The sequence below is a fragment of the Alternaria infectoria genome (genome assembly GCF_024043175.1).
Source record: "Alternaria infectoria strain BMP 0036 chromosome Unknown scaffold_5, whole genome shotgun sequence".
Taxonomy (NCBI): domain Eukaryota; kingdom Fungi; phylum Ascomycota; class Dothideomycetes; order Pleosporales; family Pleosporaceae; genus Alternaria; species Alternaria infectoria.
This window is the reverse complement of record NW_026250694.1, coordinates 105,719-118,396: the sequence shown is the minus strand read 5'-3', so window position 1 is coordinate 118,396 and position 12,678 is coordinate 105,719. Positions and strand designations below refer to the sequence as shown.

The 12,678-nt window shown below is 54.3% G+C and overlaps 6 protein-coding genes across 6 annotated transcripts; 4 read left to right on the top strand and 2 right to left on the bottom strand.

The window, feature by feature from the left end:
* Positions 1 to 1,530: 1,530 nt before the first annotated feature.
* J4E92_003737 (uncharacterized protein) lies at positions 1,531 to 3,502 on the top strand (the record flags this gene model as incomplete). The annotated part of the gene is made up of 4 exons (XM_051495133.1): positions 1,531 to 2,551; positions 2,602 to 2,704; positions 2,754 to 3,273; positions 3,323 to 3,502. 4 exons carry the CDS (start codon positions 1,531 to 1,533, stop codon positions 3,500 to 3,502), a joined length of 1,824 nt encoding a protein of 607 aa, XP_051354152.1.
* A 1,292-nt stretch (positions 3,503 to 4,794) lies between these two features.
* J4E92_003736 (uncharacterized protein) lies at positions 4,795 to 6,349 on the top strand (the record flags this gene model as incomplete). The annotated part of the gene is made up of 4 exons (XM_051495132.1): positions 4,795 to 4,843; positions 4,927 to 5,145; positions 5,203 to 5,744; positions 5,795 to 6,349. 4 exons carry the CDS (start codon positions 4,795 to 4,797, stop codon positions 6,347 to 6,349), a joined length of 1,365 nt encoding a protein of 454 aa, XP_051354151.1.
* Positions 6,350 to 6,640: 291 nt separating this feature from the next.
* J4E92_003735 (uncharacterized protein) lies at positions 6,641 to 7,876 on the bottom strand (the record flags this gene model as incomplete). The annotated part of the gene is made up of 1 exon (XM_051495131.1): positions 6,641 to 7,876. One exon carries the CDS (start codon positions 7,874 to 7,876, stop codon positions 6,641 to 6,643), a length of 1,236 nt encoding a protein of 411 aa, XP_051354150.1.
* A 594-nt stretch (positions 7,877 to 8,470) lies between these two features.
* Positions 8,471 to 9,648, top strand: J4E92_003734 (uncharacterized protein; the record flags this gene model as incomplete). Its single annotated transcript, XM_051495130.1, has 2 exons — positions 8,471 to 8,698; positions 8,749 to 9,648. The coding sequence occupies 2 exons, from the start codon at positions 8,471 to 8,473 to the stop codon at positions 9,646 to 9,648; spliced, it is 1,128 nt and encodes a 375-aa protein (XP_051354149.1).
* Positions 9,649 to 11,006: 1,358 nt separating this feature from the next.
* J4E92_003733 (uncharacterized protein) lies at positions 11,007 to 11,582 on the top strand (the record flags this gene model as incomplete). The annotated part of the gene is made up of 3 exons (XM_051495129.1): positions 11,007 to 11,016; positions 11,228 to 11,365; positions 11,419 to 11,582. 3 exons carry the CDS (start codon positions 11,007 to 11,009, stop codon positions 11,580 to 11,582), a joined length of 312 nt encoding a protein of 103 aa, XP_051354148.1.
* Positions 11,583 to 11,955: 373 nt separating this feature from the next.
* J4E92_003732 (uncharacterized protein) lies at positions 11,956 to 12,605 on the bottom strand (the record flags this gene model as incomplete). Its single annotated transcript, XM_051495128.1, has 2 exons — positions 11,956 to 12,479; positions 12,536 to 12,605. 2 exons carry the CDS (start codon positions 12,603 to 12,605, stop codon positions 11,956 to 11,958), a joined length of 594 nt encoding a protein of 197 aa, XP_051354147.1.
* Positions 12,606 to 12,678: the final 73 nt, after the last annotated feature.

The following is a 12,678-nucleotide window of genomic DNA, read 5'->3' as shown; positions in this document are numbered from 1 at the left end:
ATGGATATACGGGGCTCGTAGCAAACTCAGTGGAAATGGAGATGCAGGAACTCTACGGCTACACCCTTGATGAAGAAACAAGGATGAATTCCGCATGTGAGAGACAGATACCGAGAGAAATGCAGAACAGAAAGCGCATAGAGGAACACTTGTAGAGGTGTGCTGGTAAAAGGTGACAGACGAGCTCAGGTTTGTGGAAGTTCGCACCTGCATCTTAGCGTAACCGTCGCGCCGCACCTGCCGTACCAGGCTGGAGGTACAACGATGTCTAGTGCAGCCTCCAAGTCTTTGGGACTCCAGGGCTATGTTTCTATATCCTGAGCGTTAGAAGCAGCGAAAAATACACACGAGTATACGAAAGCCTGGACTACTTCAAGAAGCTTCGCAATGACGTAGGGTATGCTCACATGCCACATGGTCCGACTCGCAGGGCTGCCCAGGGCTTGCTCTCGCCATATCTCGCAACATGCCACCGACCACGACCTCGTAAGTCGCGCAAAAGGATTTCTGCTTATTGGTTACTACCAGAGTGTCTTGGAATACCATCGCTACCTGGGGAAATTGCAGTCCAAGGTAGTCTGCCCGAACAACGTCATCTTGCATGGGATGCTGGGCGAGAGAGGGATCGTGCCGGGGGCAGCGCACGAGAATCAAGTCAGCAGTTCATCGAAGTCTGACACGTTATGGGAGTGAAGTCTAATGTGAAGGGATATCCAAGAGATGAAGTTCACGCCGAGATCAGCATGAGGTACAGGCGGGTCGCCTCGCGCCGTCGCACGCTGTTGGGCACGAAGATCTGGTGAGATTCACCAACGACAGGACCTCGAGTGCGCCGATCAGGCTGTCTCGATGGGTCCAAGTTCCGTGGTAAGAGAGTTCGCGCGGCTGTCGTTCGGTCAGGTAGCGACTCCATGTGGCGCCCGAACTGTACCTGACTTCGACCTTGGAATCTGGTTGAAGGCCCCAGGGTCAATCGGCGCGTTTCCACCTGGGGCGGTGCTCTGGTGAGACTGACACCAGCAGCCCCAGAACGCCTCGTGGGAACGCTGGCTGTGAACGTGCCGAGTGACACATGACAGAAGACAGATGTCTAAATTTTCGCAGCCATGCGCTCGCAGCGACGGGCAGTAGGCGTGCAGGCGACTGCTTCTGCTCTGCTGCTGCGAACTGGGCCAGAGGTGCAGCGGCTTTGGCGGCCATTGGGCAGGAAGCATGCTGGTGATCAGGGTGGGTGGTTTAGTGCAGCGTGGAGGTTACGTCATTGCAGAAGAGCGAGACAGCGCCCGACCTTGGTCCTGCTACCAACCCCACTACTCTCGCCGGGGAGTCAACTGGGCCAGCCTTCTCGATAACGTCAGGCCACGGCACAAGTCCATTCTTCTGCTTACCTTGATAACCATCCCTCTTCCCCTTCCCGTACCATCTTGCCCGTGTTCCTTCTTCCAGCCCATCCGCCGTCTCCTGTGAGAGCGGCACGTCACCCCACCACCACACCCCCCGCCCGTCGCTCACTTGTCGCTTAGCCGCACAATGTCGTCGCGACGCTACCCAACCGCTGAGCTCTATGAGGAGCGAGAGCGCGACTTCTACCGCAATGGAAACCGCAGCGATCGCAACTACGAGGAGCTTGACCTCGAGCTGCGCCGCGGCACTGGCCCGGACCCCAGGCGCAGTGCCCCCGACTTCTTCCGCGAGGACTACAACCGCCCGACTGCTGGCCCCATGGTTCTGAGAAGCCGTGATGAGGACAACTATTCGCGAGCAGGACCCCGCAGCAGCCGCGGCGGCTTCGACGACGATGTGCGCTCTACTCGGAGCCGTCCCCCGCCTCCGCCCTCTGCTATGCGGGGCATGGAGCGGGACGACATCAGCATCCGTCACAGCGAGGCCCCTACACGCCGCGGACGAGCAGACGACATTGACGAGACGGACATTACCATCAAGCGCCGCGAGCAGTCCCGTGGCCCCCCAGAGCGCGACGACATCATCTTCCGCCGTGGTGATGGCCCCCCTGTGAGGTCTGTCAGCCGACCCGCCCCGCGTCAGGTGGACGACGACGATGTGCGCTTCAGGGGCCGCGGTGGAAACGACATCGACTTCCACGCATCTCGCAGCGAAGTCAGCCGCCACGGCAGGGACGTCTCTGCTGAACGAGGCTCTATCCGCTTCCAGGAGCGTGACGGTAACTTCGAGCTTCGCGCAAACCGCCGAGAATTCAGCCGCGATGGCAGGGACACCAGCAGAGAGAGGAGCTCCTTGACGATTAGAAACCGCGAGAGGAGTCTCCCTCCCCCATCGCGCAACCGCGGCGATCTGATCGCTAGGGAGCGCGAGGAGTTTGTCATCCGCCGTCCACGCGCTGAGTCTCCTCCCCAGAACAACCGCGAAGTCATAAGAGACGAGATCATCATCCGCCGCAAGGAGGAGCGAGCACCCACTCCTTCGCCCTCTCCATCCCCGCCTCCTCCACCCCCAGCGCCAGCTCCTGAGCCAGAGATCCGTCCCCCGATCATCCAGGAGATCATCACACATCACCGACACATCGACCATGGTAAGTGTTGTGGCTAACACAATCCAGGTTCAATACTGACAGTCGTACAGGTGTCGTCAGGGCCCGCACGCCAACACCGCCTCCCCCACCGGCGCCCCCGTCTCCTCCCCCTCCACTAAACGAGACCCTCGAGATCGAGATCAACCGACGAGAGTGAGTAGTCACTTCACATACCATTACACAGAACCTAACATTCCGCCAGGAGCCACAGCCGTGGACGTGGAAGGAGCAACTTCGAGGAGCTCGATATTGATATCAACTTCAACCGCGACCAGGTACGTCACCGCGAGCGGTCGTTTAGCCCCCCAGGGCGTGTGCACACAGCCCCCATGCCCGATATGGACTTTGATTTGGAAGCCGAGTTCTACAACCGCAAAGCACTTGAGCGAGCCTACCCTGGTGAAGCTTGGAACGGAGTTACCAAAGACTGGTCCATCATCGACGTGCCACCCGGCACCAGTCGCGTGCGCATGGATGGCATCGGTGGTGCTGCCCAAGAGATCACCTGGCAGCGCTACAACGGCGTTCGCAGATCAAAGTTCATCAGCGGCGACGATGAACATACCACTGACATTTACAACCAGGGATCGGTGAAGCAAAAGAAGAAGGACATGTGGACCGAAATCACAAAGGACTTGGTCCTCCGCGAAGCCATCGACTCGTGCGGCTACTCTTGCGAGGAGACCGACGACTTTTTCTACGTCATGGAGTACCTGCGATACGTAAGTTTGTAACGCCTTGTACAAGGTGCATGTACTGACATTCATCCAGGAGGACGTTTTGCACCTCGTAGAGATCTCCGACGAGATTCGTCGTAAGCGCAAGAGCCGCATTCGGGAAATCGAGATTGAACGCAAGTCTATCCACGACTCTCGCCCAGCCTCAGCCTACGACGACCGTTTCTACGAGCACGAAGTATCGTTCGACAGCCGTCGCAGCCGATACCGTTAGATTCTGAACATGGACGAGGACGCTCGTACAGCTTTCACTTGACGCCGGTCCTGCGGGTTGGAGATTCGGGAGCCCTTCAGCGAAGTCTTACACCATTGTTGAGTCCGCGACAATCTGCATCGTTTGTTTCGGCAGGCGAATCCTTCGATGAGGCCAGCGTGTTTATAAATGTCTCGCCACCTCCGAGCAACGTTCACGGTCTTTCAGCACGCTTGTCGGAGAAAGTCTCAACCTGACACCGAACGACTCACAAGATCTCTGCAACCTGCAACGAGGACACGGCCTGTAGCACTAATGACTATGACGATTATGACTAGCATACCCGGAGCGAGTAAGAAAGAGGTGGTTTTTGCAGTTTTCTTTGATGCTTTTTCGGATGTGGAAATCGATCAAAGTGGCGGATGGTGGGGAGGTACATAATTCTCTTTTTTTATGCGGTTACCAATCAAATTCATGAGCTTTATTGGCGTTGACGTTGTGATCTATCTGTTTGCGAACTATCGATAAAACCTATTCTAGTGAAGTCTGGCGTCGGACTGCTTTTAGTGATGGCTGTGTGCATGCCGCAAAAGCAAGGGTGCACACACGATCAGACCACAAGTTCATTCAAGCCCTTGCCTTTTCCATCGCAATCGCGATCACTCACACGATCGAACACAACGTTACATCATATACATATTTCCAATTACGCTGTCCCTTTCTCCCCGAAGTGTACTATATACAGCGCGCTCGCGCTGCAAGGCTAAAAATACAGACGACGCCCACGGGCGCCGCTTACCCCGCTTGGCACGTCCCCCCTGTCTTGTACGGGCGCTTCCACGCCTGTTACACGACGCGGCGAACACGCTCGAAACCCTGTCCGTCCCCTAAGCGCCCGCTCCACACGAGCTCAATTTCCAGCTCGTCGCGCTGCTGAGTGGCTGCCCTCGTCATAGGCGACTTTGTTCCAAGATAAGACATTCTTGAGCTGGCGTTGCGGCAAGGCGAGTGGTTGGACGAGCGGTTGGTGGGGTCGGGTTTGTGGTTGTTTCATGTGCGGCGTGTTGGCAGGCATGGGGTTTGGCGTGTAGGAGTAGGTTTGTATGCAAAGTATAAGGTCCCCGATGGGGGAGGCGTTGGGTTTAGGGCTTGTTTATGCTGTGGTACTTTACTTTTGAGGGGATTAATTGGGTATTGCTTTGCTGTTCGCTCTTTCTTCCCGTTCTTTTCCATTTGATTGCCTTGAAACTGAAGAGCTCGGTTGATTATTGCGCGCGCTTTTGGGTGCTATTTGGTACTGAAATATGTTTTCCATGATACACGTACGGCAGAGAGTGGGTGTGGTACTTGCGCTGCTGGCTTGTAAGTCATCTCTAGTAGTTCGAACTATATACGATTGCTTGTCTTTCCATGCACGTTGCTAACTTGTTGCGCAGTGTTCCCAGCGCTCATATCATGCCAAAACACAACAACGAACGTCACTACCGCATCGACCTTCTACCTTGATCGGACAGAAACACAATTCTCTCTCAACATCGCGGACGACTCAGATGATGTGTTCATCTACTACGCCAGCCCGGCGTACTCATGGGTCGGCGTTGGGTTTGGAGAGAAGATGGAAGGGAGTCTGATGTTCATCATGTACCCCAACGACAAGAGTGATAGTATGTTTACTCATTCACATAAAGTCTAATTGCAAGACACATGCTAACAGGTACCAGATGTAACGATATCCACACGCATCGGGTCCAAAGCCTCAGAACCAACCTACAACTCCTCCGTCTCCATTACCGTCCTTCCAGGAACCAGAGTCGACGACGACATGCTCATCTTGAGAGCGCGATGTGGCAACTGCCGCTCCTTCATTGACACCGAAGCGACAGCACACCCGATGATTTACGCTTTTGGCCATGGACAGAACCTGCAATCCGACTCTCCCTCCGCGAACCTCAAACGCCACATCCGCTACGGTCACTTCACCATGGACATGGCGACCGCTACCGGGCTAGGCGGCGTGCCAGCAAAGAGCAACGCACTCAACGGTGTAAGCATGGTGGGCGACATGACCCGAGACCACGACCGAGCGAACCTCGCACACGCAGTCATAGGATGTCTAGCGCTCTTCCTACTCTGGCCACTCAACGTGCTGCTCGTGGCCTTCTTCAAGAACATCAAGATACACGTCGTCTTCAGCGTACTCATCATGATCTTCCTGCTTGTCAGTTATGTATTGGGAGGAGTCACCAGTGCGCAGTATAATCGCGTAAGTTACCCTTTGCCCACGTCACCACCCCCATACTAACGCGTACCCAGTCGAAAGCATTCAACACTCCGCACCAGATCATCGCCTTCATATCCCTCCTACCCCTCCTCCTGACCAGCGTCCTCCCATCCCTGAAACCATACCTCCCGCGCCTCCAAAAAGCTCTCCACACGCCCCTCGCTTCAGCCTCCCTCGTCCTACTCATCCTAACCGGCGGCCTTGGACTCCACCTCTCAGGCCAAACCCGGCCGATAGTCCTCATCTACACCGCCATATCCATCGCCGTCTTCCTCTTCATCTTCATCATCCAGTCATGCATCCGAAAACGCGGATCCGCATATTCCCGCGCCGAGAGGCGACAAAACCGCGGAGCGGGCGAGGACAGCGATGAGATGGTCATGCTGGGCAAGATGGAGGAGAACAGTATGCCGTATGGGCACAGTGCGGAGCAGAATGATAGTAGGGAGTTTGGTGCTGATGGACAGAGGCAGCAGCAGCATGTGAGGAATACGAGTCGCACGCATTATGGCGGTGGGACGATGCCTGGTCCACAGTATTTGCTTAATATGCATCCGGGAGTGCCGGTGCAGGTTAGTCGGATGTGAGCATAGAAGGTTCTGGGGTTCATGATTGTATGATTAGCATGGCGTTTGGGATGTTGATATTGTTCGGGGTCTGTGTTGTTGATGTAAGTTCATCTTGGGACATTTGGGAAGCGAGAGATACCATGTAGCGTTGAGCATTTTCTGGCGTTGGTCATATTGCTCATTAGTTAGTTTAAATCATGTCGTCATCGACGAGCTAAATGTGCCGCTTAGAACGTAACCTGCATCGTTATATATCCAATGTAGCTTCCTCGTATCCGAGATTCAACAGTTTGCAATTTGCTTGGAAGTTCAGTGGGCAGCCCAGCCAGGAACCTTTGCCCGAAGATAAACCCATTCTCCGTCGTCTATATCGCCAACAGATATAACGCCCATTTGCTTCTGGGCGTCGCTGACATCGCCAAAAACAACAGGAAGGATTGCTGGGCCTTCAACACGAATGTACTGTCCTTTGGGCCCTTTGAGCGGTCTGATTGTGATGGCAGGCCAGCAGTTCTCAAATTTCGGGTCTTCGTAGCGGCAATCGAGCACGGCCAGGAAATCTTCTTCGCTACGTGCTAGTCCGCCCCAGGAACCAGTCGGTTTTCGGATGCGGAGTTTGATCTTGACGCCGCGGTTTGTACACAAATAGTCCTCTGGCAGCCTAAATTCGTCGTCGAATCTGCGGTTGATTATCCCGCTCGAAGTGGCGAATTGCCTTGGGTGACTCGCAAATACCGAGGTGGGCGTTCCAGGAGAGTGTGGAAGGGGTTCTTCCCATGCGAATAGGCTTTGATCTGCGATAAACCTCATGATGCCTTCCTGAAGCCGAACAAAAGCCTTTTTCCCTTCACCATACATTTGCTCCATGTTGATGTCGAAAATGCCCATCAGGGAATATGCCATGTCTTCTATTCGTGTCGTATTGCGCCCGGCCATCCAGCTCATTCGCTTTGCGATACTCTCGTCCTTCATGTCGCTTTTACCTGAAAGCACGTCTGCGTTGATACCAGTGATGCGCCCCAGTTCGACACACAACGAGCTCTTCCTGCCAAAATGTCTCCATTCTGTTCCGTAGAACCGTATCTCCTTTGGAGCTAGTAATTCTTGTAAGGTCCATCCTCGAGTGAACCAACGCGACCTGGCAAGCTGTTCTTTATCGTCATTGGACATGAGGCTGTCAGCCCAGGCTTCGGAGCCCACATTGATATCATCGAGATAGGCGTAACACTCCGCCGCTTGTTCATACCACCGGAACATACTGTTGATTGCTTCGCTCAGCTCTGCAGAAGACGTCTTGTCGATGCAGCAAGTGTCCACCCATACTAACGTCAAACGGTCGCTCAGGGCTTGCTGACAGGCTTTCAGAATCTTCCAGTAACCGCGGCTGTTTCTGAAAGTGGCATCGTCCCGCAGTGAATGGTTCGTAAACTGCTGTAGAGTGACTTCGTCCTCGCCCCACGTGTGTGATAGGATGGCATATGGCGGTATCAGAGACTCATCCATGAAGAGCCGTAGCTCAAGTGTGGTAGCGTCAATAAGTCGCATGATGTTTTGCGGAACTGAAAGTTTGAAGATGGATCTGACAACGAGGTGAAGTGTTGTCTTATGAAGTTGCGATGATTGAGCTAGGCTTATGCTGCCTAGTGAGCTCAGCTGAGGGGCTCACGTTGCCAGCGCTTACGCGCATCGCTGCGAGTCTCAAGCCCATCTGTATTGATTTGACAGACTGAAGGAGTGGCTAGAAACTACAGACGAAAGTCGGGTCTGTGCGTTGGTCTCCGACGATGTCAGACAAACGACCGTCGGGGAAGCTCCGGTAAGCGCCCAGGAAGCAGTCACCCGGGCATACCAGAAGCCACCGACACATCGCGCAGTAGGATGTTACATCAATACTTCGAAGCCTAAGTATACTTTGCCTTGTCGCTAGGTTCACTGCTTGCTTTGCTTGGTTCGACGAATGTTTCACGCGTGCGACATGTTGACAGCTAAACTTCAGGGTCCGGCCCTTCACGTGACAGATGACGCGGCGGCAATCGTAATGCACGGCTGAGGCACTGCCTCCCTCATTCTCCTTGATACTTTCGTTCTGCAACACCTCTTCGCCTTTCAACCTTTGAATTATCCTGAATACAACCCACGATGTCTCCTAGCAAGTTGGGTGTTTTCGCCCATTTGGCGCTGGCCGCCAGCGCCGTGCTCATCCCTTCGACCATGACGAACGTGGAAGACCTCGGAGACGACCACGCTTTTGAGTCTCTCGCCATCAACCCCAGCCAGCGATCCGTCGCGCTGGAGTGCCCTGGATGCGCCGTTGCGACCTTGGATGGAAAAGATCTCAAGTGGAAGTCTGATGTTGGGAGTGCCTTCGTACGTAGTCGGCTATATGCCTCACAGCCTTGCATGCTAACAGCCAACAGCGCCTGGACTTTGACGTCGGACCCCATGGCGACGCTTTAAACCTCGACAACGCCCAACTATACCCGCCATCGTTCGGCTTCCCTCCCCAGCCTTACACTCTCACACAAGTGGACCCATCTACAAAAGAGGGTCTACGTCTGCAAATCACCGGCTATGAGTTCCGCTACGACGGCGCAGAGACTATCTCAGAGGAGGGCACCGAGCTCCTTCCGATGACCTTCCAAATCACCTCGGTCGAAGGCACCACTGTCAATCCTCCTGCGCTCCAGATCAACGTTCTGAAGAACTCGGAGGGTCGCCTCATGATCGCATCCTTCAACGAGGCTGAGCGTAGCCCGGCCACACCATCAGACAAGGAGTGCAATGAGTGGCCGCTTTACTGCAAGTGGAAGAACATCATGGCCGACCGCATCGAGCAGATCAAGGACATGCGCAAGCCTAGGCCCGGCTGCCACAAGCGACCCCACGCCGGTGCCCGTCCCAACAACCCCATGGAGCATGAGGGCATGGCTGGAAAGCCCCCGCACCGCTTCCGCCCTGGCAAGGCTCACCCGCAACACCACCCTCACCACATGGGTCAACACCGTCACCACGGCTTCGCCAAGATGGCTCGTCGCGCCTTCTTCACCATCTTCGTCCCTATCCTCATCGGTATCTTCGCTGGTACACTTACATACCTTGTCGGCATGGCTCTCGGATGTCTCATCGCTATTACCGTTGCGAAGGTCCGTGGTCAGCGCTACCAGCCGATTGCTCTGGACGAGGAGGATGTGGAAGAGGCGGAGGAGCGCGGAGAGAAGGAGGAGTACGCCGAGCTTCCCGCATACGATGCTCCTCCTGTCTACGAGGAGGCTGCCGATGAGGAGGCTGCTGTCAAGAAGACCGATGAGACAAAGTAAAGCTTACTCTAGGCCTGGAAGACGGTACAAGTGGCGAGTGGATATGGTCATGTCACGCTTCTGATTAGATGGATAGTTTGTAGCATGCCCCTCGTTTATAGTCCGTGTTGATTAGCTAGCTCTCGCAATGAATTTGTTTTAGTTCACATCGACGGTATTGAAGTATGCCTTTGAGGTGCAAGCCCTGTTTGATCTATTGCTGACGGTTCAGCCCGAGATCACCCTCTCGTGGCTGCTCCACCGCGATATCCCTCTCGATGCAGACAAGCATGCAATGCTGAGGTGCGCAATGTGGAGACCCAGCGCAGGTAGACACATCCTGTGCCACATGGTTCGTCCCAACATGACCACTAAGGACTTTAGACGGCAGCCGGGTAAAGCAACTCCAGGCAACGATACGGATTACGTGACTCATACGTTTGCATTGGTAGGCATGCGCGTGAATAACCAGCAAGTATATCTAAAGAGTGGGACACGACCTCTCAACGATAGGTTGCGACCGATGTGACGCCATGTTTCCATCTGTATCTTCTCAGAAAGCAGCAAGTAAGGGTATGATATAAGCAAATCTTGGTCATGGAAGTGTGAACATGTTGAAAGAGCTGGAGAGTATGTAACATGGCAGTGAAAGCTTCGAGTAGATGTTTCTGGAAAGTGGACGAGAAACATGATGTATAAACTTTAAGAGACAAGAGTAGACAGGATAATGAGAGGAACCTTCTCTGGAATTGAACGCGTCTTTGCTAGTTGCTTGTTGCGGTGGTTGGTGGAGTGTGTGCACAGCGTGAACGCGTCGTGGAGGGGTGAAGAAGGCGTGCCGTATGTGATACAAGACGCGCAAAACATTGTTCGATATTGCAAGAGGTTCTTTGCATATTCAGTCGTCTTCCGATAAGTTTGGAGAGAGTGCAGCACGTTGTAGCCACATGCAGAGCGATCATCGCAATCCGACGTTGGTGTTCCAGTCGCGTCGGCAGGCCGCGATTGAAGTTCCCGCACGGGCCATTTCGCCGACACCAGCATCAGCAGCCCGGCGCGCCTGCAAGCGCAGTGGGAATTGGAAGTGCTGCTTTCCACGCTTTTGATTTTCCCCCAGATGTGAAGGCGCAAGGCCTTTGATTTCATGTTCTGACTCGCCCCGACCGGGCCTAGCGCCACTCTGTGCCCAGGTGTGATCTGGAGGCACCCGCGCCCGCCGCCCTCGTCTATATAACCGGCCCACCCGCGTCTTTGGAGTCTTTTCTTTCTTCTCTTTTCGCAACCCCCAGCTTTCATCTTCATCCTCGCCATTTACGCTGCACCAACGCGCGTAATATACCAATACCCATCACCTTCATCTCCACTAACCTTCCAACAACATGACTGGACGTAAGTACATCTTTGTTCCTCTTCCATTACCCGCGCATCGACGTTGTCGTTGCTGTTGCCGCTGCTGCACATGGCGGTGAGGCGCGCTTGGTGTTGAGGCTCAACGCGTCGCCCCACTAATGCACCGCGCATCACGACACTCATACACAACCACCATGCCGTGGCCGCATCTATCATTACCACAAGACAACATGCTAACATACCTCTGCAGGCGGCAAAGGTGGCAAGGGTCTTGGAAAGGGTGGCGCCAAGCGTCACCGCAAGATTCTTCGTGACAACATCCAGGGTATCACCAAGCCCGCTATCCGCCGTCTCGCGCGCCGTGGTGGTGTCAAGCGTATTTCAGCCAGTAAGTATTCTCAACCCCGTCGCCATGCCAGACAAGTCCTAACATGACCGCAGTGATCTACGAAGAGACCCGTGGTGTCCTCAAGACTTTCCTCGAGAGCGTTATTCGTGACGCCGTCACCTACACCGAGCACGCCAAGCGCAAGACCGTCACCTCCCTCGACGTTGTCTACGCCCTCAAGCGCCAGGGCCGTACCCTCTACGGTTTCGGTGGTTAAATATCTCTTCTCGTCACGACACATCGGCGCCCGGCATCGACCGCTTCTTGCGGCCTCTTGGTTGGGGACTGTCCGTATGGTCACACATTGTTTATGGATATGATCTGGTCACGGCTATCGGTCTTCACGGCGTTATGTTCATGGGTGGTTTGGAAATGATCAATATGAAGCTTCGATCTTCATTTGGCTACTTCAGTCAATGCATACATATTCATGCACCTTGCTGTCCAATTGTTTTGTTCTGTGAAGTTGACTCATGCCGTGCAACCCTTGCCTCGAGCACAGCTAATCGCCTGCTTTTCTTCAGAGCATCTGGCCCAGGAAGAGTTTTCTTGAACCTTAGCATCCTTCGACCGCCGTCTCGTCAACCCCACTAACACTGTTTCACCTTGAGCGCATCCAGAGCCGAAAGGTATGCTTGAGTCACAGCGTCAAGCTGTTCAAATGTCTGTCCACTCTTGGGAGCAAGTATACCCTGGCGGCTAACGATCTCGCTGTACAACTTGCGATTCTCAATGTGAACATTGCCAGTTCGAAGAATAACCGTCGGCACGACCTTGACCTGATCGAGTTCAGGAACATGGATCTTTGCATAGCCTCTAGCATGACCACAATCCCGCGGAGGCACTCCCACAATCACGCCCTGGGTACCGGGGAACATCTCGACATCTCCAGATGGACTCTTGTAATATTGGCGTACTTCGTAGCCGAAACCTTCGCGTACAGAAAGGTCTCGGTTGAGGTTGAAGTGGGTGCAGGGCTGTAGGTCGTCTCGGATGTCTTCCCAGAAGGTGGTCTCGGCGGCGGAGGTGTCGACGGAGCGTTCCACTGCGTTGACTCTTTTGGGAAAGGCATGCTCGGAGGGGATGAAGGCCATGTTGGGTGGGTGCGCTGTAGCTGAGATTCGTCAGTGTTGAAGAGCTGAAGTGGGCACTGAGGTGGGGAGGGAATACCTGAGTGTGTCGTGAGTGTACTTGTTGGGATTTTGACGCAATGTTGTTGTGAAGATGTAGAGATGAGCATGGTGGATATAACGCGCTGTGTGAGCAAGAGCTAGTTACATATTAGACGCGCAGGGCAAAGTAAAGGTACCTTG